Raw genomic sequence first — 23051 nt, 5'->3', positions numbered from 1 at the left:
TCCCACCCCCTTACATACATCGCCTTGGGAAACCTGCCTCCAGCCCCTAACCCAAGTCCACTTGTTTCTTTGTTTCTATGGTAACTTTCCAAGGTCAGGGTGTTGCTCAGGCAGAGGAGCCTCCATAGAGAGGGTTGAGACAAAAGGCAGCCAGCACCTGCTGCCAGGCAGGGTGGCTAATGAGCCAGTGGGAGAGGGCCTCACACACACCACACTCAGTGTCAAGATTCTCCTCAGGCACCAGGGGCCTCTCAGAATCAGGGTGCTGGGAGCTACCCAGACTCAGGACCAATGGCCAAGTAAACTCCTTTCAAAAGATCTGAGCATTTCCAAACCTCCTACCAAGTACCATGCCAGGAGTGTAGCTGCCCCAGAGGCCACCAAATCCTCAAGGGAAAGGCCCTTGAAACCAGAACTAAGCAGGATAAGGACACACACAGCTACCTGCCCCTCGTGCCCAGCCGCCTGGACACCACCCTATCTGCTGTTGGTACACGGAGGCTCCCAAGCGGGCTGAAAAGAACTCCGACATGTCCCCATCTGGAAGGTCCTAGCCAGGTTCTCTGCACCTAATTGGGGTGGTGGCTGAGGCCACATCAGTCATGGGAGGTAGTGCCACACGGCACGACAGCATTCATCAGCCAGTACCGACAATACCCTAATCACATGCCCCGTCACACCCCCATCAGGTCCTGCAGTCCCCCCGGACCAGGGCTGATAAGACGTCCCCTGCACACTGCCCAGCATGATACAGACAAGCTTATCAGCGCCCATGTGTGCTGTTAATGGGACAGTGACCCCCAGCTGGCTGCCATTACCTCTCATTATGGCGATTACATCCTGTAATCCCTGTTCCTCAGGCAGCTGGATGAGGGTAGGACTCCAGCCTGGGGTCTGCAGAACCAAAGGCTCTACCTTGGAACAGAGGACTGCTCCCCCACCTATCCACTGCCCATGCTGGGGGTGGGGTGGGGGGGCTGTGTTCCCACCTCCCACATTGAAGTGCATCGTTCCCTCTGGTCAGACCATCAAGCGAGAAGAGAAGGAGTCACTTCTATACACCTGAGCTCTAGGTCCCAGACAGGTACTTTTGAAAGGTGCCCTGGGAGGCCAGCCAGGCCATGAGCTGAGCTTCTCAGTCTGTTGTTCTCACAGCCCTCCACTCTTTGACTGACTGAACCACAGTTCTTCCAAGAATAGGCCCACAGGCCACCAGGGACCAAGAACTCAGGGCCTCCATTCCCCAGCATGCTACAGCTTGTGTGACCCCAGAGGACATACCTTATAAAGAAAGAGGCTGCAGCCGATGGGCCTGTGGAACCCCCTGCTGAGGAGCCTGGGGCTGGAGTAACCAGGGCTGTAGTGCATGCTGCCCCTCGGCCCCAAGCCTTAGACATACCATCAGGGCCTGCAGCTGGAGGGCAGTCTCGGACTGTGTCGGCCACGGCAACAGCCGCCACAGCCGCCTCAGCCTGGAGGAAGGAGAAATCCACGTGAGAAACCGGCAGGAGACAGAGGAACACTCACTGTCCCAGGCTGAGTACTCTCATCTACCCCTCAGTCCTACCCACACACACACCTGCAAGATCCTGTGTGACTGGAAAGTCATAGTTCCAGTGTTTCACTGGAGCCCCCCCAAGAAAGGCCTAGCCTCCAAGACAATCTGCAAGAACCCAAGTCCCACGCTCAGGGTACACGACAGGTTTGTCCCAGCCACAGAGGAAAAGGCAGACCCCACCAGGAACAGACTCTACCACCACCCTCATCAAGGCCTGTAGTGACCAGAGGTCAGGCGGACAGATCTTTGCCCCACATCCCGGGCCATCGGGGGTCACCCAGAGGTACAATTATACAAGACACCACAATAAATACTTGGTATGAGTGCTAATTGTCCCCCATGTGATAACGTATGACACTCCACCGCCTGAAATACAACTCTGGCATTTCCAACTAATTAGCTAAAATAAATTCTAGAAAGGGAGAGGCCTCATCATGGAGCACAGATGTAATTAAAAGCTCCCAGGACAGCTTCCACATGATGTTTACCTGCCCCTCAGGCTCCGGAGGTGGAGGGGACCCAAGCCCGAGCAGAGCAGGGCAGGCTGCTGGTCTCTTCCTGGAAAACTCCGTGCCCCTCCCCCTCCAATACATCCTCTCCACTCAGGCTGAGTGGGGAGGTCAACATTCCAGCCAATCCGGCCTGTGTCCCAGCTGGCAGAGCCCGGGATCCCCAGGCTTCTCAGGCCTGGTCTGGGGACCTTGGGCTGAACTCAGTATTTCTAGGGTCTCTCTGCAGCCTTGAGACCAGGTGTGGCACCTGTGTAGAACAAGCCACCTTGCACCCAGAGAGGCACTAACCCAGGGCAGTTACCCTCCTCAGAGGGAAGGAGGCTTCACATTCTCAGTCCCTGAAGAACCCCAGCTTCTAGCCCCATCCCCCACCCCCTGCTTGGGAGAAGGAACAGACTCTCCCTCTGCCTGTAAAAAGCCCAGCCCCAGGCTTCAGCCAGCACAAGAACAACACCTTGTCAGTCCCCAGCAGCATCCACTACCCCCGGACTTCAAGAAGGGAAGGTCAAACCTGGAACAGTTTACCAGACACGGCACCAAACACCGTGTCACATACGTGACCATAGGTGTGTAGGACTACGCTCCTACGCATGCCTCAGAACCCGGCCTGGCCAGCCCCCTTCTTCTCTAAGCCACTCCCTCACATCAAATGAGAGTTCCTTTCATGTCACTTAGTGTGTGTTCCACAAGAGACTGAACTGCTCAGCTGGGAAGTTTCACAGGAAAGCATAAATGTGCAACCTGCAAGGTTGACAACTGTAGTGTGAGCCATCGGAGCAGCGCTGGATTTGGCTGAGCACCTACAGGGAACAGCAGCCAGAGCCCAGGGCCAGGAACCCTTGGACAAGCTAAAAGAGGAGGGGTGTCCAACCCATGGCCCCCAGTACCTAGAGTTAGTGCAGCAGTCTGTAACGGCAGTGCTGAGGGCCCAGGCCCTGGGTCCCATAACACCCTGCCTGACTGCCAGACACTGGGGACTGAAGCTGGAGGAGTCACAGGGGCCAGAATTGCTTCCCCACACCCCACATGGCCCTTCTACCCACAGGCCCAGCCACCCTGGGGCATCTCCAGAAGCACCAGGGCCTTTGGCCGGCTGACCCACCTGCACCGCTGGTCCTCCCCACACTGACCTGTCTCAGGAGTCCAGCATGTGACTTGGCTCCACCATCCCACCAGCTGCCATGACATGGCTTTGTCCATCGGGACGGCCACTGCCAATTCCTGCCAGAAGCAGAGCCCGGAAATGCCAAAAGAAGCCGTCCCAAAGCAAGTACACAGCAGTGGTGGTGTAGGCAGGAGGAGGGGACCACAACACGGGGAGGAGGGAGGTGGATGGACAAACAGAAAGTGTGATGGAGCCACACAGCAGCAACGAAAGGAAAAGCATGGAGAGAGGAGAACGTGAGGCCAGCACTGGCCGAGGGACAGCTAGCAGAGCCCTGACGCCATGAACTCACAGCCAGATCCTGCACCCACACACAGGCAAGACAATGCAGAACCTACCTACGCAGTCACCCAGTGTCAGCCGACCTCTACAGAACATCAGGGTTCTGTGGAACCGAGTTTAAGAAACGCAGGCTAGCCCACCTCAACAGCCCTCTATGCCTGAGCTCTCCGTCTACAAGGTTCTGGCATGAAGGACAGTGCCCTCTAATAAACACCCTACCAGATGCTGAGGGACTGTGAGGGGCTGAGAAGCAACCTGGAGGCTTGGTTGAGGCTACACTTGAGGCAAGTGTATAAAACCAAGGGGGTAGCATCCTACAGAGAATGTTAGACCCTCGGTGGGACCTCTCTGCCTGCCCCCCTCCTCTGGTCTCACCGTCCAGAGGCCTCCAGGGCCTGGCACAAGGTTGGGAAGTCCCATACCTTCAGGGCATTGTCCCCACCCATACCACAGAAGCAGCCTCACTAGGACTTCACATGGAAGAGGAGGACATCCCCAAGCCCCACTATGTGGGTGGTTAACATGAGGCCTGAACAGGGACGTCGGCAACAAGTCAGGAAGAACAGTGGAGGGCCAGACTGCAGCCAGGCTCTTCCACCCTTCAGGACCCACCTAAGGTCTTCATGAATGGCAGACAGCAGGCTCCCTGCACAGCTTGAAGTGGGAGGCAAGCAGGCACCCCCAGGGAGGTGCTACCCAACCACCACGCAGTGGGGAACCCTGGCTCCTGGAGGCTTCCCTTGATGTCAGCTGTGCCATCTCAAACCAGCTATAGGATCAGAAGTCTTATCCTGCAGCTGCTGCTTCAAGATGACAACCAGTTTTTTGACCTCCACGAGGGCTTCTGATTGCAGGGCATGCCACAAGGCTGGCACTGGGGGAAACCTCCTCATCTGTCACAGTCTCTACCTGACAGTCTAGAGCAGGGGTTCTCAACCTTTCTAACACTGTGACCCTTCAACACAGTTCCTCAGGTTGTGGTGACCCCCAACTATAAAGTTATTTTTGTTGTTACCTCATAACTGTAATTTTGCTACTGTTTTGAATTATGATGTAAATATCTGATATGCAAGATTGTCTTAGGAGACCCCTATGAAAGGGTCCTTCGACCTTAAAGAGGTCGTGACCCACAGGTTGAGAACCTGTGGTCTAGAGAGACTAGTAGGGACAGTCCCCTGGGAGCTCCAGAGCAATGGCTGGATGCTCCATAGGCAAAATGGAAAGGGCTCCCCTTTGATCAAGGGTTACGGGGAGCCAGGCCCTCACAGGGCTCCCTGGTGGGAGGGGACCTTTGGAGGTCATCCTTCAACATGTAAATGTCAGTGCCCCACAGTGTACTCCAGGCTCTGTCATCCATCCATGGGACAAGTTTATGTCACCCGAGCTGTGCCCTGAGGACAGCCTGTCATGGCAGACTCCTCAAACCCAAATGAGATGTGGCTGTGGTTTGGGTTAAAACCATGTAGGCCCATAGCTCCTCGCTCCAACAGAACTTGGGGCCATGAGGGAAGCTGTACCACAGTAACACCCAAGTAGAGGGACCAGGGCAGCTCTCAGCCACAGCACCTAGAATGTTCCAGGCCTTGTCTGTGGCTCCAGAGAGTTCATGAAGACAGGTCATACCATGCCCGCTAAGGACCAACTGTCCAGCCAGTGTCAACCACTTTTCCTCAGCCTCTACTGCTGACCTCAGCCAAAATGAAAGTGCCCATGGGACCCAGACCTGGCCCAGACTCCTCATTCCAGTATCATGGAAGCCAGGCTGCCTTTCCCACCTGTGGGAACCAATCCACCTAATCAACCCTCTCAGGCCACTGACCATCTGTGACAGATTCACAATGCATCTCTCTAGAAGTGTTTAATACCAGAGCGCCCAGGCGGCCCTTGTTCATCAGCAATTGATGCCCTGCTTCGGGGGACATTGCCTCATCTGCGGCCTAAAGTCCTGTTTATGGTTCTAATAATCTCCCTATTGATTGCCAGGTCTGTTCTCTAATTATAAATCCATTCCCACCTTCCCAAACACAATCAATGTGCACATGAAATGAGGAGTGGGAGCCTCAACTGTCCACATTTTATGGCACTGCAGGCCCCAGTCAGGCTTCCCTAACTAAAGGCCCTCCCAGCATCCTCCCCAGCCCTCATCACCACACCAAAGCATGAAGACCATCAACGTGAGTCTTGCTCAATGTCTGCTCAGACCTAAGGCCAGTCAATCAGTGCGGCCACCCAGAGCCCTTTGGACCAGTGTCTTAGGTCTGAACACATCACCTGAGCTCTCCTTTAGGGTCCAGCTCAATGCCAAGAATTAATTAATTCACCTGAGAGCCAGTAGCATCTGCACCCTACGCCTGGGTTCTGTTCCCCATTCCTCAGGCAGCCCAGCTGTTGGCTCAAAGTCTCAGGAGGACAGAGCAGCTAACCTCCCTCAGTATGGTAACGGGAAGAGTGCTGGGCCATGATCAACAAGGCTCTCCAACTCTAAGGATAGATGGCCTCAAAAGACCAGCCCCCAAACGAACTCCAGAGACCAGCTCCAGCTTGGGCAGAATTCTCAGCACACACCACATCCAAGAGCAAAGTCCAGCCAGCAAGTTTTACCTACCTCAGAGAGGCCTACAGTCAGAAACGGGAGGTGTCTTCCTTACATAGGAGCTTGTATCAACATTGCCCATTGGCTCTGGGGTCCCTCAGCCTGTCTCCTTGAAATGCTACACAGAGCCTACCAGCCCACACCAGAGACTCAGCAAACTTCCCAGGCATGATTGGTTGGCTGCTGTGTGCCTGGAATGCATACCTGAAACTGTACCACAGAAGCACGATTCCTTGGAAACACCCACAGATCCTCTATCATCAGAACTCCAGGGAGGGGGACGTCTCCATGTAGCCATGCACACATGATCCACAGCAGCATTCCCTTTTCACCTCCTGCCTCTCCCCCCTAATCTACCAGTACCTCATTTCTGGTAGATCTGTTTACACCTTCCCTGCCCAGAGGATCCTCCCACTATGGTCACCAGGGGAACTCAGACCAACAGAGCAAAGTACACTGCCCTCCCTGCTAGCGTCCTCAAGGGGCAGGTGGCTGTGCCCTCAGCATGGTGCCCCTGGAGAAGGGCTAAGTCAAGCAGGGCTCATGTAGAGTGCTGCCTGTGCCCTTGTGGTGTTAGGCCTTCTCCAGGGCCCAGAGATAACCTCGTATACTCCCTAAATCCAAGCCCCACCTTCCAGCACCTGGGAACACCTGTAGGCCAAGGGCACTGCTCTCTTAACTCCTACCCTGGGATTCCTTGAACCAGGTGGAAAGCTGGGGACATGGAGCTTGTACCAACATTGCCCAGTGGCTCTGGGGTTGTTGAGAGACTCCAAGAAAGACAATGAGAAGCACCCACCCAGGCAATGCCCCAGACAACTACTCCTGGTCAGGGGCTTTAGGGCTGGATTAAGGGGAGTCAGGCCCTCCTAGGGCTCTCTGGCAAGAGGGAAGGCTTAGAGGACATCCTTCAACCTATAAACATCAGTGCCAGCAACTGTGGGCCTCACTGTATTCCAGGTTCTGTCAGCTGTCCACGGGGCAGGTCTATGTCACCCAATCTATGCCCCTGAGGACAGCCTGCTATGGAAGCGTCTCAACGGAAGATGTCTCTCTAAACCCAAGCCCAGATGAGGTCATCCCAGGAGACCTTGGGTTCCTCCCTCAGCCCACAGCATCAGATGATCTGAGAGGCAAGCTAGCCAAAAGCATCCCCAACCTTCCTGGGTTTGAATTGCCTAGCACCCAGATGTGGTCAGGAGCCCAAAAGGAAGTCAGTTGGGATCCAGTAGCCCACCTACGCAGAGCACTCACCAGGCAGGTGGGCGGCAAGAAGCTGTTGACCCTGGAGAGGCTCCACACACCCTCAAGGCACTGCTGGGCCTGGATGGTAACCGTGCTCAGTGCTCCCCCAAGGCCTGCTGGTGCCACGGACACCTGGACGCTGGGGCCAGTTGGCCAAGCTGTTGCCTTCCTCCTGTCAGGTCCCACAGGGGGCTGCCTCCCTGTGAGGCCCACTGGTCCAGGTGGGTCCCTAGGGCTGGGAGCCGCAAGGCCTCCTCGGGGAGCATCGGGGTCCTCGTGGCTGGCGGGAGTCTGTAACAGGCGCAGGGCTTCCCGAGTGAGCTGGTGGAGGTGCGTGGTGCATATATCACAGCGTCTCTCGGCGTCAGGGCGGCACGCTGGCTGAACCCCAGAAGCTGGGAGCTTGTCAAGAAGCAGAGTAGAGAGGCAAGGATCCTGGGACAGCAAGGGGCAGCAGTCAGCATCCTGGTCCACAGGGAGCCCACTCCCCTAGCTCATGATGTAGCCAGTGCAACACCATCCATAACATTATTATGGCCCAAACTATTTCAACCACATGAGCCCAGCAGGAAGATAATTATCAGAGTTAATAGGAGGTTCCCTGTGCCCTTGACAGCCAACCCACCGCCTCACCATCATTAACCACGCTGGTTCACGGCTAATAAGATGCATTTGTAGCTCCCTGACAACCAGCTTGTGGGTAAAAGCACTGGTCCAGAGCCTGGCAGGAGGCTAGCAAGAAGTGGCCCCCAGGGCTCCCTTCCTGAGCTTTCTTTGGGGCCAGGGCTCAGACCCTATCTTGTCTTTGCAGCTGCCAGCCAGCCTTGGTAGAGCCTGGGAGCACAATGAAATAGGGTACTACTGTGGATAGGTCACTTGGCAACGTCTCCAGAGTGAAGTGGTCATCCCTGCCCCTGACAGCAGCTGGGACAGCATGGCTCACTGTCTCCAGCTAGGGGTGCCCAGGGATCTCAAGCAGGCTGTAAGTCAAGAGGATAAGATCCCCACCCAAAGGGGGCATTACATCTCAGAAGAGACACACCACCCTCTATGGGGATACCCCTCCCACTGAGAGCCTGGGGATGAGCTGGTCTCAGAGTGACCTCATCAGAGGCAAAACATTCACCCTGAGCTCTCCTGGGCCAGCCAAGCATTATAGGCCCTTCAACAAACATCATCAGCCCAGCCTGCCTATAACTGTCACCTGGGTCAGAGCCCAGGGTCATTTCACAGCAGTCCACCTCATCAGCTCCAGCTCTGGCTCCCTTCTGCCCCAATTCAGGCGGTTCCTTATACTAAACTGGCCACACAGCCCCCAGGTCCCAAGGGTTTCCTCGAAAAAACTGACTCTAACACAGCCATCACCACAGCCTCCCCAGATATACCCATTTCTCAGACTAGGGGGCTGAGGTCAGCCACCCCACAAAAGCGTCTCATTTATCCCAGAAAGGCATGTCCGTCCCGTCCCCCCCCCCACCCCGAGTGTGCCGCAGGGGGCCGGTCACCTGTGCCCACAAGGCCCAGGAGGTTCAAAGTGCTGAAGGCTGTGGCCTAGGCAGCCAACACAGTGAGAGGCAAAGGGACTGTCAGGACTACTTTATCCCTTGGCCCCATTTCCACCCAGAGCCCAAGACAGATCAAAGAGTGACCCCTGCCAGACCCAGCATCATGCCAGCTGCCTGATTTATGGCCGACTCCGTAAATTCTGGATAGTTTCCAGGCTGAGAAGTGCCTGGCAGAGCAGGTCCCCATTAGCTGATGCCCCTGGAATTCACCAGGCTCAAGCCTACAGGGAGCCCTGCAGGGGCAACAGAGGCCCCTAGAGATGAAAAGAGGGTGGGGGTAGGGGTGGGGTGATCCCAGCCAATGACCCAGCCCCAGGCCGAGGGTGGCCAGGCCTGTTTCCAGTCTGCCTCTCAAGCACTAATTTTCCACTCAGCAGGAGGCTGCAAAGGGAAGGAAGTGTGGCCTGTGGCGGCCATTAGCTCAGCTTGAAAGGGGCCGCCCAGCCCTAGCTCCAGCCTAGAGTCCAGGCCCTGCTACCCTTTGTTCTGGGCCCTCTGAACAGGCCTAGAGGCCTCTATCTGCCTCAGGGGCCACAGTCTCTGAGACAATCCCCTTCACCCCCCGAACAGAGGCCAGGGCAGAGGGGAAGGGAGCACACTAACCCCACCAACACAGCTAGGCAGAGAGTGGAGGAGAGGCCTGGCCGCTGTCAGGGCCAGAAGAGGTGCATCCAGGCACTGGGCAGGATCCAGAGGTGGAAATGGGGTGGACCATCATGTTCAGGTCCCCACTGCTCAGCTGTGCAGTCAGCACCTGACACCTTGGACAAGGTACCTTGTCCCCAACAACTGGCCCTAGTGGGCCAGAACCCTAGGCCAAGACCCAGGTTGGGGGACAAGCAGCCAAGTCTGAGTTTTGGTCCCTCACCACCCCAGTCCCCAGGGAAGAAACTGATAGTTGGGCCTAGCTAAAAGCCAGGGCCACCTTTTCAGTCTAAACACACAAGAGAGAGAAGCAGACTCCTTGGTGACAAGTTGCTCAAACACGCTAAGCTGCAGGGGGCGGGGAGAGGTGGGGTGGGAATGACAGGCACAGTACTGAGGTCCACAAAAAGCAAAACCACTGTGTTGTGCAGCTGGGTCATTCGGAACCACACAGGCTACTCCGGAGAGACCCAAGACCTCCTTGTTTTGGGGACCAGCTGGGAGAGCAGAGATCAGCTTCTCACGGCAGTCAGGGCTCTGGAGAAGGTCCCTCCCTACACTCCGCCCCTCCCCACACATGCTTGCAGTCCCCAGCAAGGCCCTCAGACCAGACAAAGGCCCTGCAGCAGGCCACCAGATTCCCCTGCCCCCTCAGCAGCCACCGGCAAACCCCGTTTGCTTGAACTTCCTTTAGCTATGAGAAGCTCAGCACACGGGGGGTGGGTGAGTTCAGGAGGAACTGCCAGGACCCTCTCTGCCATGACCAGACTTCTTTTCTCAGCCACCTCAGCAGCTCACTGTAGTGGGTAGCCTCCCTTCATTTGTAAGTTACCCCACAAAATAAACCTCCCTTTTAACTACGTGGAGTGGCCTTCATAATTTCACCAATAGCTCACAGTGTCCAAGAGCCCAAGCCCCCAGGGACCCTGGGCCCAGGTTCAGCATTTTACCTCACAAGCCCCAGCAACTGAGCCTGTTACCTCCAAAACCCAGTGCTTTCAGACAGACAGTAATTACTCCACTGCAAAATATTACTTTTAATTTCCGCTTTATGGTCTAATTAAACAGATATTTTACTTGTGCTTGGAAAGTATTTTTCTTAATTTGATTCAATTTAGCACTGTGCACAACCCACCCATCACGCGGCGGGTTTTAGGGCACCTCCCTGTTTAAAAATGATGACTTTTCGGCTTTTATTTTGTTTCTGGGATCTGTAAGTTGCTTTAAGTAATCCTTTCATTTCCTCCCGTGAGAATGAACGCGGGTGCCCAGGCTTCAGTACCAGCCAAGCTTCACCCAGGGGTCAGGAGAAATAGACTGGACCTTCTCCAGCCACTGGGAGATTAGAGGAGCCTGCTCCCAGTTCCTGCCACAGAATCAGGTGCCTCAGCTTACCCTGTGAGACCCTCTCTGAGTCCTGCCAATCATTCATCTCTGCAAAGGGGATCCCTGCACCCATGGCAGGGCCAATGAGAAGCCAAATAGGCTTAGGGCATCCGCACGCCTAATGCCCTGGTGTCCCCCCACTGCACTGCCACACAAGTACACGGGAGGGAGGAAGAAAGCATGAGGACCCCATGACTACAGCGCTTGCTACCTCAACATGCCTTCCCTCCCAAACAAAGCATTCTGGGTTATGACCCTGTACAGCAACTGTTTCCGGAGCTGACAACAGGTCCAGGAAGGGACTCCCAGTGGCCCGCTGTCAAGGACATTCCTGTGTCTCGTGCGGCCTGGCAGGGTGGTCCAGGGCTCAATTTTCCAGCCTGGAAACTGGCAGGCACACCCAGGCTGCCCTGGTATCCCCACCCTCCCAGGCACTTCACTACAGGTCGGGGTTCTCCAACTTATCGACCTATATAGTCCAGCCCACCCAGCACTGACCGGCACGCCACCCATAGCCCCGTGCCAGGAACAGCCCAGCTGGATGATCAGGACAGACCCACTCATTGAGAGCCTCCCTCCCCCTCAATAGCTGCCCTGTTCTCCATGAAGAATTCCCATAGGATGTTAGAGACCCGGGGGGCACTAAGCTGTGGGGACACAGTGGCTAATCAGGACCCCACCTGAAAGGGCGGAAAATATATACTGACTCAGAGTCCTGGCCACTAATTCTACACCAGAGGCTGTAGTCACTAGACAAAGCACAAAGCCCCATGCCTCAGTTTCCCCACTGGACCATGAGGCAGCAAAGCATCCCCTGAGGCTAACAGGTTAGGGTATACCACCTCCTGAAGCTGGGCTACAGTAGTGCTTGCTGGTGCCTCTGGAGACAGCTGAGCACCAAAGAACCTGAAACTCATCAATAACCAGCTGGAAAGGGGTGTGTACAGACTCTGAATCAGGCCCCTGCCTCTACCCAGGCCCTGGGCTGACTCCTAAAGGCCACAGCCTGCAGGTGACTACAGATGGGCTCCACCCCTTACCCTCCCCCAACAGGAGCTGCCTGAGAGTCCTGGACTGGATCACAGGCACATTCCTGTAGGCACATACAGCTCTCAACAAAGACTTCTAGGGACAACCCAAACCCCAGCCATGGCCCCAGGGCTTGAGTGCAGCTCTGTCCATCCAGGTCACCCTGAAGAACTGCCATCTTACTGGTGGTTCCCAACCCTGTCTGCCACCTAGCTTAGTCTCTGCATGAGCTCCAGACGGGCCTCTCTCATAGATATGATGTCTAGCCCCTGCTTACCCTTGCACCATCCCTACTGGTTGGAATCTTACCTTCTTTGGATGCAGCCGGCCACACCTGCCCAGAGCTGCCCTCCAGGCCCTCAGCCCTTCCCTCAAGGACAAAGACTGAAGGAGAAGGCAGGGGAGGGGCTCAGCCAGCTTTGCTGCCTTTAACAAGTTATGTGTCCTGCTCCACCTCCTCCCTTACTACACGGGAAAAGTGGCCTAGGTGCCTGCATGCTCAGAGATCTGTAGCCTGCGCGCTGGTCCTGGCCTCTACAACCAGGAGTGTGGCGAGGTGCTCTGGCCTTTCGACCCACTACAAGCTCTTCTCCTCACCAGGTCTTAGGGTACCTATAGAAAAGGAGGGGTCCTGACCCCTAAGAGATGCCCTGCCATAACATCAAGCCCAACCTTCCTGCCAGGCAGGACTAGCCCCCTCTCTGCCCATCCATCACCCCACAGAAGAGAATGATGGGCACGCTAGGTCCCTGGTATCACCCAGAATCCAACACTCACCATGTGACAGAGCCCTCCCATTCCACCTCTACAGGTGACCATCTTGTCTGGCCTCCACCGAGAAAATGCCCTCCTTAGGAAGACCAGGGAAACTGAGGCAATTACCTCGGGGGCCTGAGCAGCAGAGCTGAAGCTGCAGCTCTAGGGTCCCCACTCCCAGGCCTCACCTCTTCCCTTCTCCTGGCTGGCCACCTTTTAAGGGGCCCCACCCCTGCCTCATGCCTGTCAGATTCCTTGGTCTGGGATCAAGAAGCAAGAATTGGACCTCTGGGTGCTTCCTCCTGTGGAAGCAGGCATAGGGAGAAAAGGAGGAGAGGCAGACAAGAGAAAGAGAGGCCTTATGGTTACACTAAAAACAAAAACAGTGAGTTAGTTGGCTTTAGGACAGTCTCTGGGGTTCCACACAGGCTGAGCCTATGAAACCAACAGGAAGGAATCCATGGCTGCCAGGAGGCGGAGCTGGGCTGAGGCCATTAGGTGAGGCGACAGGATGGAGAGAGTCTACCCAGCAGTCCAGGCCCCTGACACAAGATCCAGCGTGGCACGCTCCGCCCGGAAACAGGAGGCAGCTCGGGCTGACCTTGCTGCCGGAGTCAGAGGTCAAAGCAAGCAGCTTGTAGAAGCATCTATCTAAGTCCAGACCCAGCCAGCACCAGGCCTGGCCCTGGGCCACACAGGACTATAAATCCACTAACACAGTGACCTGCAAAGCCCGCCCATCCCCTCTCCCAGCAGGATGCTACCACAGGGCAGGAACAAGACAAGGCTTGGGGGCCTCTCACAGGGCACCAGATGCCCAGCAACCAGCCTTAAGCTTCCTGATCACAGAGGTTCACATCTGAGAAACACAGTCCTGGAGGACACAGTACATTCATCTGCATCAAGACACTGCAAGGGTTTCCAAACAGAAAGTACAAAGGTGACTCCTCTGCGGGCCTTGTGGGAACAGATGGGGAAAGGAAGGCCTCTGGTTCCTGCAGCAGGCTCCTCTTGCCCATTGCTTACTCCAGTAGGAATGGAGAGACTGAACTCAGCCAAGGCAGAGAGACCAGACCAGCCACCTGGCTGCCAGCAGGAACCCACAGGACCAGGCCAGTCTTGCCCACTTGCCCTGCACTGCTCAAGTTCCCCATTCTGTGAACCAAATAAACAGTGAAGCCAGGCCAAGGCATGCTCGGCTTTGAGGTCCTGCTCACTTACTCGGGGGCCTTGAGCACAAAGACTGTGTGGTAGCTTCCAGGAGCTACACAATGTAAACTAAAAACAAAACGATGTGACTAAGATACAGCCCAACGTGAACACACAGGAATGATCACTTCCCTTAAGAGAACAGTCCCATGAAGTTAGTTGTCCGGAGCGGAACAGATCTACTGTGAGCTTCCTGGCAGGCCACAGTGAAGGAGAGCAAGATCTTCACTGCTATTTAAGACAAGAACCAGCTCCCCCGACTTCCACCTACGAGGTCCTTCCAGGACACCAGAGGGAGGTTTTGGGAAACCTTACCTATTCCAAGCTACTGCAAGGCCCTTCAGGTTGACTGAGCCCCCACTCCAATAGCAGGGGAGTCTGCTATTGCCACCGCACAGGAGAGGGCGGCGAGGACATTGGTTACTCAGTTCTTGCTTATTAGCTTCATGTATGAAAGGCATCCTTCCTGGAGCAAGACATGTACAATGCACACAACCTTCAGGACACGAAGCTTGTACTGGGCACCCTGGGCATGCACATTCCAACACTGCCCCAGCAGTTCAGAGGGCAAAGAATCACACCCTGAAACCTAAGTCCTTCCCTGAAACCACAGGCCAGCAAAAGAGGCAAGGCGGACACTGTAATAGATGTATTCATTGCTCCACACTGAGTGAAAGGACACACGTGAGGAACAGGGATGCCAAACCAGGAACTGGAGGGGAAGGCTGGAGCTAACAGGACCCTCCTGGCCCCACTTGGACCCTAGAAGCACAGATCTCTGAGTACCTCCAGTCAGGCCTTGGAGTAGTCACCTCCCTGCTGAGTCACCTCATCCCATGCCAGTCAGCCCCAGGGAGCACCAGCCCCTCTCACACCTCCCTAGCTGACACCTGGGCTCAGCTGGGAAACAGTGCTGACTCCAGGGCCCCACCCTGAAAGGCCCCAGGCACATACCGGCCCTGGCTCCAAAAATCAAGGAAGATGGCAGCCCATAGGAGTGGAGGGAAATGCTAGCTATCCCAGGGAGCAACTTCCGAATCAGAGGAACCAACCTCAGTCCTAGATCACCCAAGGCCACAACCTGTTGTCGGGGAGCACGGTCTTACCTCCCCACAAGCCACAACACAATCAGGGCTAGGAGCTGTGCAGCCAGAGAATGCATGCCCCTGCAGGACCCCCACCCCTCTCTCCAAGTAGAAGATGACGCAGTGAGAAAGGGCCAAGACATGCCCACAAACGGTGTCATGATGAAATTAGCACATACCAAGCCACTGAGGCCAAGCTTCAGGGAGGGCAGGAAGACTCCAGACACTGACCCTCATGGGCTGGTTCCTGTGGGTGTGGAGGCTCCAGAACCAAGACAATGCATCCTGGGCTGCATGGAAATGGGAACTAGAGAGGAACAGGCACCAAGAGACCCAGCCCTTGCTTACTGCTCCACTCAGGCAGGCACAGGCCACAGCAGAGGAACAGGGGTCTCAGGAGACCATAGGAATGAAACTCTGGCTGGATGAGCAGGGGCCCTGCAAGACCTAAATGAGAGGCAATCATTTTCCCATTGGGGAATCATTAATTCAGCTCTAGTATGGACAGTCCGAAAGAATGTCACTAGCCCAGGAAGAGTCACCACCTCTGAAGAACTCTCCAGGCACCATATGGAATGGCCCTAAGCAACAGTAAGAGACATCCTTTGTAGGGAGAAGGACCATCCTCCTCTGGGGTCCGGGGGCATCACCTTAGGGACACACAGACAGAATGCAGCCCAGCAGCTTACAGGGCGACCACCCACGAGGTACGAGAGGAAAATTCCGGTCATTCCATTGTTTAACAAGCATTTCCATGTGACTGAGACCTCTTGAGGGTGGAACCTGGACTGGGACAGAGATGAAGGAAGGGGTCTGCCGGAACTTTGTGACCCCACTTCACTGCAGCAGATGCAGACACAGCGAGATGGGGCTAGAGGACTGAGATAGCAGAAAAAGGAAAGACCTGGGCTTTGGCTCTCAGGTTTCTGGAAGGCACTGTGCTACAGCCCCAAGTGGATCTCACAGACAGGAATGCCTTAAAGGGACCACAGCAGGAAGATGGCTGGGTATCATAAACAGCCAGCTGGGTTCCAACTGTAGCATCCAACAGACATGATGACCCAAAGGCCCAGGATGAGGGTGACCCTCGAGCCCACCTCAGAGCCACAGCTCACCCCAATGCCGCTCTATGCACCTGTGAAGAAGGCCAAAGGTGTCTTGTATAACAGAGGTGAAGACTTAGTTGAGTGTTCTCATCGAACCTGCCAGAGCGTAACTGTCTGCTAGCAGAGAGGTGGCCAGAAGTTAATGGGGACAAGCCAAAAGTCACAGGATGGCTAGGGAGCAACATGCCACCAGGCTGCCCCTTGGCCCCACAGGCCTCTTAAATACTGAGATCAGACAGGGACCCCCAAGGACTCTAAGGGTCCCAGCTTCAACCTCCGACCAGCAGTGAGAGCCTAGCAGGCCTCCTGCTTGCTCTAAGAACCACAGAGATATTTGTGAGATTCAGGCAGACTTCCCTATAAGCTGCAGAACTCTGTCCTCATGGGAGAGTTCCTTGCCCCATGACTAAAATTAAGACGTGGTCCCTGCGGAGGATCCTAGCTTTCCACCCTAAATTCTTAGCATCATGTTGGCCTTGGAGAATAGAGCTAGTGGAGTCCACCCACAGGTGATGATCACAAGTGTCCCCCCATCTGTCCTTCAGTGGGCTTCTTCCCACCTCAAAAACAGACCCTGTGCGAATGTGTGTATGTATGTGTGCGCATGCATGCACATGTGTGTACACATAGTGGTTAATAGAGGGCTACAGTTGCAGCTCCCTGTGGACTCTGAGAAGGGCCTGGCCCACGCTGATAATACACCACGGGCACCTATTGAAATCCTGGGCTGTGGGTACAGCACCTGTGCCCCAGAGCTCTTAATTTTCTCTGGAGAGAAATGGATGGCAAAGCCTTCCTATCCTGGGTACAGCACCCCACAGGTTAGATAGCATTCCCAGAGGAGATCGAGGCCACCCTGTACGACAAGAGGAAACACACAGTTGATGAGGGGCTCAAAGCCACACAAAGCCCTGGCCAGGGCCCGGCTCAGCCCACTGGGCCCAGGCGAGGACAAGTAAACCTTGACAGTGCAGCAGCTTGCATCCAAGGCCCTACTTGGGAGCTTGGAGATGGACAGCAGTGTCTACAAGAGGCCACAGACCTCCATTGATGGCTCTCCACTAGTTCACGGCTGTGGCTGTGGCTTTCTTTATTACGACTCCACCCATCAGTAGCTGGTCAGCCTGGGGCCTGGGGCCTGGGGCCTGGGGCCTGGGGCCTGGGGCCTGGGGCCTGGGGCCTGGGGCCTGGGGCCTGGGGCCTGGGCAGCAGCACACGGCAAAGCCCACTCCTACAGTGGGAAGACATCTCAGCTCCTCTATCAGCTTGCTTCCTGAAGGGCCTCAGGACACATCCCCAGGGCCCTCTCTGGGATCCTGGAGGCTCTCCGGCTTTTTCAAGGCCAAGATCCAGGCTGTTTGGGTGCAGAGTGTATCAAAGGCTGGCTGCCACCGACAAAAGCCACTAACACCTGTGGTCAGTCACACCCCACACAGATCTAGCCCGTCCTGAGAGGCTGTCATATCCCCACCCTAGACAATGCCAGGAGGAAGGGGAGAGGTGCCCAGAACAGACACACCTGAATGGCATTCACCACATCTGCCCTGGCCCAAAGGGAACTCTGGGTCTCAATGCTTGGAGGACTGTATTTGGACTGGATGGGGATTTCAGACGCTTCCCAGGGACTCCTTCACCAAGGCTGAAGGTCAGGAGCAGCTTCCTGTGGAGACCCCCCACACCCCTGCCTTGCACACTTCCAGGGACCATTGTTCCCTGGAACAATGCTCCTGCTCTTTACATGCCTGGCAAGACGAGGCCGGAAAGCCCAGTAGACTCCTCTCCCATCAGCACTTGCCAGCCAGGCTGAAGCCTGGGAAACCCAGAGGCTCAACAGTCACTACCCACACAGAAAGCCTAGGCCCAAGAAGCAGAGATCTAGGGCAGGACACAGGCCCATGACAGACGCTGGGCAAGTGTGGGGCAAGGCCCCCACAGCTGCAGAAGGGGGCCCACTCTCTCACCTTATATGGTCTCTGTATCCAGGCATGCCAATGCCCAGGTGCCCAAAGTGCCACACCATGCCCAGCCCTGTCTTCTCCTTCTCTGCCTCTCAGTATGGCTCCCGCTATGGGACATATGTACCTAGGAAATAAATCTACCCCCCCCCCCACGACATGCAGCAGCAGCCCTCTAGCGTGGAGTGCACCAACAGACACTCTTGCAGAATGGGAAGCTAAATAAGACAAGAGGGCCCACGTTGAATCCGCCACACTCCAAGCCCAAGCCCCAAACTCTCCCAAGTTCCAGCTTTGCCTTGTCTGAGGCATGGCCAGAAGAGGACTCACTTACCCGAAGGGGAGTCCCGGGCCCGCTGACCAGCTTCCAAGCCTGGCGTTTGAGCTCCACGAGCTTCGTGTGGCAGTGGCGGCACCAACCGCCCCCACCAGCCGAGTGGCCCTGCTCTGCGCTGGCCCCGGCGCCCTCCGGAGCAGGGCGGCTGCTGCATGGGTCTTGGTCGAGCCCGGCGGGCAACCTCTTGCGCGGAGATACCTCAAGCGGCTGGGGCTCTCGAGCGGGGCCACACTCGGCTACCTGCGGGGGGTGGGGTGGGGTTAGAAAGAACAGTAAACCCAAGCCTTTGGGCAGCGCCACTGCAGTACTCCACGCGGCCGACTCCAGACCCAGGCGCTCACGCCCCTAAAGCCAAGCTCTTGCAAAAGTTAGGGTGCTGGGCGCAACGTAGAGGTCCCAGGCCAAGAAGCCCTAGCCCGGTCCCCCACCGCGCTCCGCTCCAGGCCCCACCCCTAGAGGGCGCCGCACACCCCCTCGAGCATCCTTGTTGTCTTGAGCTCTGAACCCGGTGCTCGCCGGTCCCTGCTGCCCGTTCCTTGCCCAGTCTTGCGTACCGCGGGCTGCACCGCACACAAGGAGGCTCCGCGGCCGACCATGGCCCGGACGCAAGAAGGAATGCGTTGGTTCTCGGGGTGCAGTGGTTACGTGATCCGTCCCGGGGGCACCCCCATGGCCCGGCCTGCGGCTCTGAAGTTGGTTGAGAAGGCGAGTGGTAGAGAGAGCGTTGTGGCCGCGGCAGGCTTGCTCCGGGACAGGCTGGGCGGGGGCGGGGGGCGGGCCAAGGCCCGTAGAGGGAGGGAAGGGGGCGGGACGCCAGAGCACCGCCCCCACACTGAGCAGAGCCAGGTGGGCGGGGGTCCTGCTCCTCCTTGCGGCCCCGCCCACTGCTAGGACCCCAACCTGTTAGGTGAGTGTTGACGGGGGAGGGGCGGCGGGGGCCGCCGAGACACTAGTTACGCGCACGCATGCGCCTCTGTCCCTCCTGAGCGACGACGGGGTATGCGCGCCTCCTGGGAAGCACCTAACCCACTTTGCGGGCGGGAAAACTGAAGCTTTTGCCCAGGGTCGCATAAGCAAGGAAGGTGGGGGTGGGGGGTGATGGAAGGGGCTGGATCCCAGCCTACAGCTTCCCCAGCATACCCAGTGCACTTCGAGTGTGGCTGACCACCCTTTGGCTACCACTGTCTCGAGTGGGTGAGGGTCTGCTTCTCAAGAAGTGCAGTGTGCGGCTAGGAGCTGTTTGGAAGTATCTTGGCTGCCGCGTGTGTGCCTGAAAGTGGATTGCACGCTGCGCCGCCTGGCATGCGGGAGGAAGCGGTGCGGCTGGCCTTGGGGGTGTGCTGGACCTGTTGTCAGCAGGCCTGGCAGATGGGAAGTTAGCTCCGGAATTAATTGCCTGTTTGTCTCCGACCCGGAGGTCTTCCCCGCTTCCCCAGCGACCAGTTGCTCTCTCCTAAATCAGACCCCAAATGTCACAGCCATCTGAGGTCGCAGGGGGCTAAGACCCCAGCTCGGGATCAGCCCGAAACCCTACATGGGCGCTGCGGCGGGGCTTTTCATGACACAGGCGCCACCTGCCGGCCAATGTGAGCACATGGTTCGAGGCCGCAGAGACACAGGACACCACGCGTTCAGAACGTTGTAGAGCTTTTCGCTTTAGGCTGAGACCTAGGACAGCTGAGCCAGGATGATTCAAGGAAAGACCCTGGCCAGGCACTCCCAGAGCAGTTAGACCCTCGCACAGTATAGGGTCTGTCAAGAGACCCCTCCTTTCCGTTTAACTCCCCTTCCCTCCCCACCCTCACCCTGCTTACTTAGCCCTCCACTCCTACGCACTGATGGTCAAGAGTAGGATGAGTGATCCGGTTTTCCAGGTCATCTGTGACTTAAATGAGTCAGTAAAGGAGTCATAAATAAATGGGAACGGGCTCCCCACTTTCTGCAGCCCCTAAGCCTCCAGGCCTTTTACTTCCTCTTCTCAGCTTTGCAAAGAAGACAGGCAGGCGACGGCCCACCCTGGGATCTGGGCAGCCTCAGGCACCACCCTCCCCAATCCATCCCTGCAAGCTCTGCAAACAGCGTCACCCCGCCCCTCTCCGGCATTGAGACAAACAACCGCGACCCATGAGGTTCACACATCTATATCGACCCCCAACTCTCTCTCTCTCTCTCTCTCTCTCTCTCTCTCTCTCTCTCTCTCTCTCTTTTCACACGCACACCCAGAAGCACCACAAGGAACCCAGGCCCTGCGCTCGTGATGGGCCACACCCGCAACTTCACTTCCATGCACCAGCGCGGCTCTCCGGGAAGCATACTCTACACTCGAGTTCCCAGAGGACACAAAAACACAGCTCCGCAAGACTCCGGGGTGTACCAAGCAACTGGAATCACCTCAGAAACTCAGATCACCTCCCTCCTAGCCTTTTCCTCCCCATCCTTGCAAGGTGAGAACCGGGATCTCTGCGCTACGCTCTCCCCCAGCTGCTCAAGGCTCGGGTCCCAGCGCAGCCTGGACTAGAGAGGAAGAATCAGGCCGCACCAACACCGGAAAGTGCGGTCTCCGTGCGACGTGCGGGACTCCGCCCGGGACCTGCCGCGTTTTCTCGGTGCTGCGCAGCAAAGTCGCGGGACAGCGTCACCGCTGCCAGCTGGGCCCCGCCAGCTCTCACCTTGCCTCGCCGCCGCAGGAGGTGACTGGTGAAACCCAGGATGATGTCCGAGTCCAGGCAGAGCGCCCCCATCTCCAGCAGGCTTGGAACCTTGCGGGGCGCGCCGCGGGGCGGCTCGGGGGACCCCGGCAACGCCATGGAGGAGTGGACCGTGGGCAGCGGCCCCGAGCGTCTCCCGCCGCCGCCGCCGCCACCCCGCCCGCGCGCTCCCTGGCCGCGCGCCCGCCGTCACCGAGCCCCGCACGGCGCAGGCCGCCCACCAAGCCCCCAGTCCTCGGCGGCCGGCGCCCCCCAGCCCTGCGCTTGCTCCGCGCCGCGCGCTCGCGCGCTCCAGCCCCGCCCGCCCGCGCCGACAGCGCCCCCTCAGCTCCGGCGGCGAGCCGGACATGCGGACCCGAGTTGGGGGAGTGATGTGTATCGGAGAACGGGGGACCAAGACCCCGGCAGGTCCGCACCTAACGGCCTTCCGTGCCCTAAGAAGCCAGAACCTTATCAGGTGGCAGGGGCACCACCATCAAGTTGGGCTCCTGGAAACCTCTGCACATAAGGGGCATCTTTCCAGCTTCACTTTGTCCTAGGCATCTTGAGGTCCGAGCCTCAGAAAACACCCAGGCAGATGACCCTGTGCTCCCCATCCTGACCATGCTCCAAAGCACCCATGCCTGGGGCAGTGCTTAGGAACTCTCGCTCCCCAACCCAGCAGCTTTGCTTGGACACAAATTCTGGCACTCCAAAGCCTTGGGCGGGGGTGAGATCACGACGTCTGGGATAGCAGTCAGTAGGGGGAGAGAAAAGGTTGCCTAAATAACCTAGATTCCCCCGGGGATGATCTTTAGAGGCAGATGGTATTGGAAACATGAGGAACATGGAACAGGACCTGGAAGATCACCAGGTAGAAGAAGGAGACATCTTCAGAGGCCCGGTTAAGCTGCTGAGACACCCTGCCCCCTCCACACTTCACTAAGGAGAGCCTTGGAATCTCTCCACCCCCACTTCTCCAGCCGGAGACCATCCAGCTCTGGGGTCCCCGGCTTGACTCCCCCTGTGGCAGCTGGATATCAGAGCCTCAGTTTGACAAGCCAGGGACCCTGGGCTTCTTCCAACACACTAGTCTGAACACCTTGAGCAGGCCCACAATGACAGCTGCCCAGTGTCTTGTAAACAGGAAAAAAACAAGAAGAGCTGTGGGCCCTTCTCCCCCAATAGCAGCCTTATTCTGGGGCAGAGATCAGGGCAAGCCATAAAGGGAATGGAGGCCCTCTTCTCAGCTCCAATTTGGGGGCCCAGGCTCTAACAGGACATTGGGCTTCCTCCTTCCTCTTCCGGGAAACCCCTCCTGTCTTCTCCCCCACCCCGTCTCCTCCAAGCCCCTGAGCCTTGGGAGGAGGCCATCCACCGCCTCTGTGGATTGATTAAAGTCATTGTAAGGATTTTTTAACATTTAATTTACCAGGTCGAGGCCTGGGCAGAGCTGTCCCCAGGGAAATCTAGGCCAAGGGAACTAACAGAGGAAGAAAAAAAGAAAAAAAAACCCTCCTGCAATTGAGTGGAGCCTCCACAGGATTAATTGGCAGAGCCCAGCTTCCAATCAGGCCACACACAAGATATTTCAGGCAGGCTGCAGTGGTCAGGTTCCTGCAGTGAGCATGTGGGGCTCTGGGCCCCCAGCCCACTGGTGGTCCCTCCTTCCCTGGAAGGCACTGACTGACATAGCACAGACCAGTACCCCACCACCACCCATCAGACCTTTAAAAGAAAAGGCACCTGCTTGCCGCTGGCAAAGGTTAAGCTAGGCAGGCATCTAGACCAGCTCCCAGAGTGGGCACTAGAAAATACAGTTCAGGCAGGGCCTGCAACATGGCCAATCCTAGCAGCTCCTCTCCAAGGACAGTAGTTGGATCTCAGGTAGGAACAGGTGGCCCTCGGAACGATGGCTTAGGTGCTGTGCAGGGAT

At 56.8% G+C, this 23051-nt stretch overlaps 1 protein-coding gene across 2 annotated transcripts in view; it reads right to left on the bottom strand.

Moving 5' to 3' along the window:
• Kif26a (kinesin family member 26A) overlaps window positions 1-21268 on the bottom strand; it is a 38305-nt gene extending 17037 nt beyond the window's left edge. Inside the window, exons 1-4 of one of the 2 annotated variants that reach the window (XM_036206046.1) lie at window positions 21098-21268; window positions 18426-18668; window positions 7365-7790; window positions 1282-1472 (exon numbers count right to left, since the gene is read on the bottom strand). In XM_036206046.1, coding sequence (XP_036061939.1) covers window positions 1282-1472; window positions 7365-7790; window positions 18426-18668; window positions 21098-21235 — 998 coding nt within the window. In that variant the 5' untranslated portion in view covers window positions 21236-21268. Of the gene's footprint in view, window positions 1-1281; window positions 1473-7364; window positions 7791-18425; window positions 18669-18982; window positions 19182-21097 lie in introns of those variants that run through there. The other variant, XM_036206047.1, reaches the window with a different exon arrangement.
• Window positions 21269-23051: the final 1783 nt, after the last annotated feature.

This window comes from Onychomys torridus, chromosome 14, assembly GCF_903995425.1.
Source record: "Onychomys torridus chromosome 14, mOncTor1.1, whole genome shotgun sequence".
Lineage (NCBI taxonomy): Eukaryota > Metazoa > Chordata > Mammalia > Rodentia > Cricetidae > Onychomys > Onychomys torridus.
Note: the sequence above shows the minus strand (reverse complement) of the source record. Positions and strands in the feature narration are given on the sequence as shown.